The sequence below is a fragment of the Helianthus annuus genome, chromosome 12 (genome assembly GCF_002127325.2).
Source record: "Helianthus annuus cultivar XRQ/B chromosome 12, HanXRQr2.0-SUNRISE, whole genome shotgun sequence".
Taxonomy (NCBI): Eukaryota; Viridiplantae; Streptophyta; class Magnoliopsida; order Asterales; family Asteraceae; genus Helianthus; species Helianthus annuus.
In genome coordinates, this window is record NC_035444.2 from 151,122,953 (window position 1) to 151,126,207 (window position 3,255).

At 39.5% G+C, this 3,255-nt stretch overlaps 1 protein-coding gene across 1 annotated transcript; it reads left to right on the plus strand.

Moving 5' to 3' along the window:
• Positions 1–1,756: 1,756 nt before the first annotated feature.
• LOC110893238 lies at positions 1,757–3,016 on the plus strand. Its single transcript, XM_022140354.1, has one exon. It carries the CDS (start codon positions 1,757–1,759, stop codon positions 3,014–3,016), a length of 1,260 nt encoding a protein of 419 aa, XP_021996046.1.
• Positions 3,017–3,255: the final 239 nt, after the last annotated feature.

The following is a 3,255-nucleotide window of genomic DNA, read 5'->3' on the forward strand; positions in this document are numbered from 1 at the left end:
TAGGAACAGTGTTAATGTTATATTACCGGTTATCTAAATTAAATTATTACACAACTCTTTAATACTCGTTTATCAAAACTATATTTAGCACATAAATGAGATTTAAACTTGCAATTTCCAACAAACGTGTTTGTCCATTGAAAATACATTATCTTCAATTAATTATAAATATACCATATAACATCAACACATCATAATGGATCTTATTCTATGAGTTTAGAATAGTTCGTATAAGTTACAATAAGACGATAAACCATGAAGAAACTAGTCTCTGAAATTAAGTCTTAACGACATTTGATTGTGTGGAATCAAATCAAGCTTCGTACAGGCCGTACAAGCACCCGATTCCTACGGGACCTACGGTATGCTTGCCACGGCTCAACTAACCGTGCAACGAAACATATCATTGACACCAATCCTATTCCTCCCAAAAGTAAAAAGCCATTTATTTTCAAAACAAGGCTCTCCTCCTTGACGCTCAAGTAGCAAAAGACGACGCTACCATTGAGCAAAAAGACACTCGAGTTGTTTAGGATCACCCTTAAGATCCGGTTTGAGAGCATGTCGGAAACATCACTCCGGTCTTTCATCAAATCAACGAATATCCTAAAAAAAATACCTATAGTACCAATGCTCACACACGTCGCCGCCAAAACAAGCATCATGTCATCAAAATACTTGATGTTTGAGGATGTATAACGAACATACACTAGAATAAGAAAGATATGGTTGAGTTCTGTGCCCCATGATAAGCAATAACTTTGCCTCAATAAGAGCCATAGTAAGTATTAGAGATATATTTGAGTCTATATGTATCGGTTATGAGTTAGTTGAGTTAGTTAGAGTTGTTGTGTTGGTTAGAGATAGTTGAGTTGGTTAGAGTTAGTTGTTTAGCCTCTATATATAGAGCAGCTTACTGTATGTAATTTGTACCTTTCAATTCTGTATCAATGAAAGCCTGAACCATCTCTTTCATGGTATCAGAGCTGTGATTCCTTTCTTCATTTCTCTCCTTTTCCGATCAAGTTTCCGGTCTGTTTCCGGCCAAATTCCCAATCTCTTTCTTCTTCGTTTTTCTTCTCTGCTTTTCTATCCTCTTATCTGTTTCGTTATGTCGACTTCTCAATCTTCAACAATTGCTGCATCAAACTCTAATCCATTTCAGAATGTTATGAATCTCATGCCAATTAAGCTTGATGAAACGAATTACCTGAACTGGAAGCACCAAACAACACTGATTTTGAAGACGTTAGGGCTTCTTCAACATCTTAACATCAATTGTAATCCACCAGAGTCTGAAGAAGCGAGAACTGCTTGGGACAAATCAGATGCATATGTATCAGCTTTTATCTCTGCAAATCTGTCTTCATCAATGATTCATTTGGCTCGAGATACTTCTAGATCTGCAGAATTGTGGCAGAAGCTTGAAGAACTGTTTACACAACAGGTATTCGCTAATCAGAATTATATTCGAACACAGTTTCATTGCTTAAAACAAGGAGATAAGTCAGTGATTCAGTTTTGTGATGAGACAAAGAATTTGTTTGATCAGTTGATTGCTCTGGGTGATCCAATTACAGAGCAAAGTCTGATATTACAAATCCTAAATGGTTTACACTCTGATTTTCGAATGTTTGTTACCAATATTGAAAATTCTGATTCAAAACCTACATTCTCTCAACTCAGAGCCAAGTTGTTAACCTTTGAATCTCGTCTAAAACAAGATCAAAGCTCACACTCTGTTCCAATCGCTGCTATGGCAGCCATGACTGTTCGACCTACTCCACACACTGATGTTTCTTCTCAAACAACAGTTGTGTGTCAAATCTGTGACAAACCTGGACACCGTGCTAATAATTGTTACCATCGATTTAATTCGAACTCTGGTGGACGTGGTGGACGATGGAGGCCACGCGGTGGTCGAAGTGGTGGTAGATATGGCAATCATCGAGGAGGCTTCAATCAACAATCAACAAATCGGTGGTCGACTGAAGGGATTAGAGGCTACAGTGCGAATATTGCTGCTTGTTATGGTTCTGGGGACTCTAATTTTGGAGTTAGGGTTCCTAATTTTGGGGGAAATATTCCAGGTCAAATTGACTCACGCATATTTGGAGAATCTTTACCAGGTTATAATTTTGGGGGAAATATTTCGGGTTATCCAAACGGTAGTGGTATTCTTGGTCCGGGTCCGTGTGTTACTAGTGTTCCTGGCCCAAACAACAGTGATAGTAATATTGGATCAGGCTTTGGCCCAAATCATTTTGTAAACTGGACCCATTCTGCTACTGTGTCAGGAGCTAGACCTTCTAGTGTTTTGAATTCTGGACCAGCGAATTCAAATGTTTCTACAGGATCAACAAATTCTGGTGTTGCTGGTCATTTTGGGCTTGTAGCCGACTTGTCATCCGCATGCGATTTGGTTGACTCGTGGATTCCAGATTCAGGAGCTTCCGCACATATGACTGGTGAGCTATCACTTGTTTTTGATTCGGTTCCTTATACCGGTACTGAGCGGGTTGTTATTGGTGACGGTACATCTCTTGCTATATCTCACATTGGTTTTGCCCATTTGCGCTTATCTAGTAGTACCATCACACTTAGACATGTCTTAGTAGTTCCTGGCCTAGCCAAGAACTTACTATCTATTACTCAGCTTGTGATTGATCATCCACTTACTATTACTTTTTCTCATGTTGGTTTGATTATTCAGAGTCTCACAGGACAGCTCATCCACCACACGCGTGGTAGTCCTTATCAGCTGTATTCGTTGACTGCTGTTGCAGCTGTGTCTCGAGAGACGTGGCACTCTCGCTTAGGACATCCATCTGATGGAGTTATGGCTCGTTTTTCATTCTTACGTACTTTAGATAAATCCATGTGTTCTCATTGTGTTGCTTGTAGTACATCGAAATCTACACGTTTACCGTTTGATTCGATTGTATCTCACTCTATAGTACCATTACATGTGATTCATTGTGATATTTGGGGACCCTCTCCTGTTTTTGTCTCGTGATGGTTATCGATATTTCATTACGTTTATTGATGATTTTAGTAGATTCACATGGATTTATCCACTTACACATCGTTCTCAGGCGGTTGATTCGTTTCGTCACTTCAAACCGCTTGTTGAGAACCTTTTCTCATGCACCATCAAACACCTTCAGTGTGATGGTGCTCCTGAGCTCATTCATGGACCCATGGCTCGATTTCTTTCCGAGTCTGGTATTGCTTATCGTATCTCGTGTCCCTACA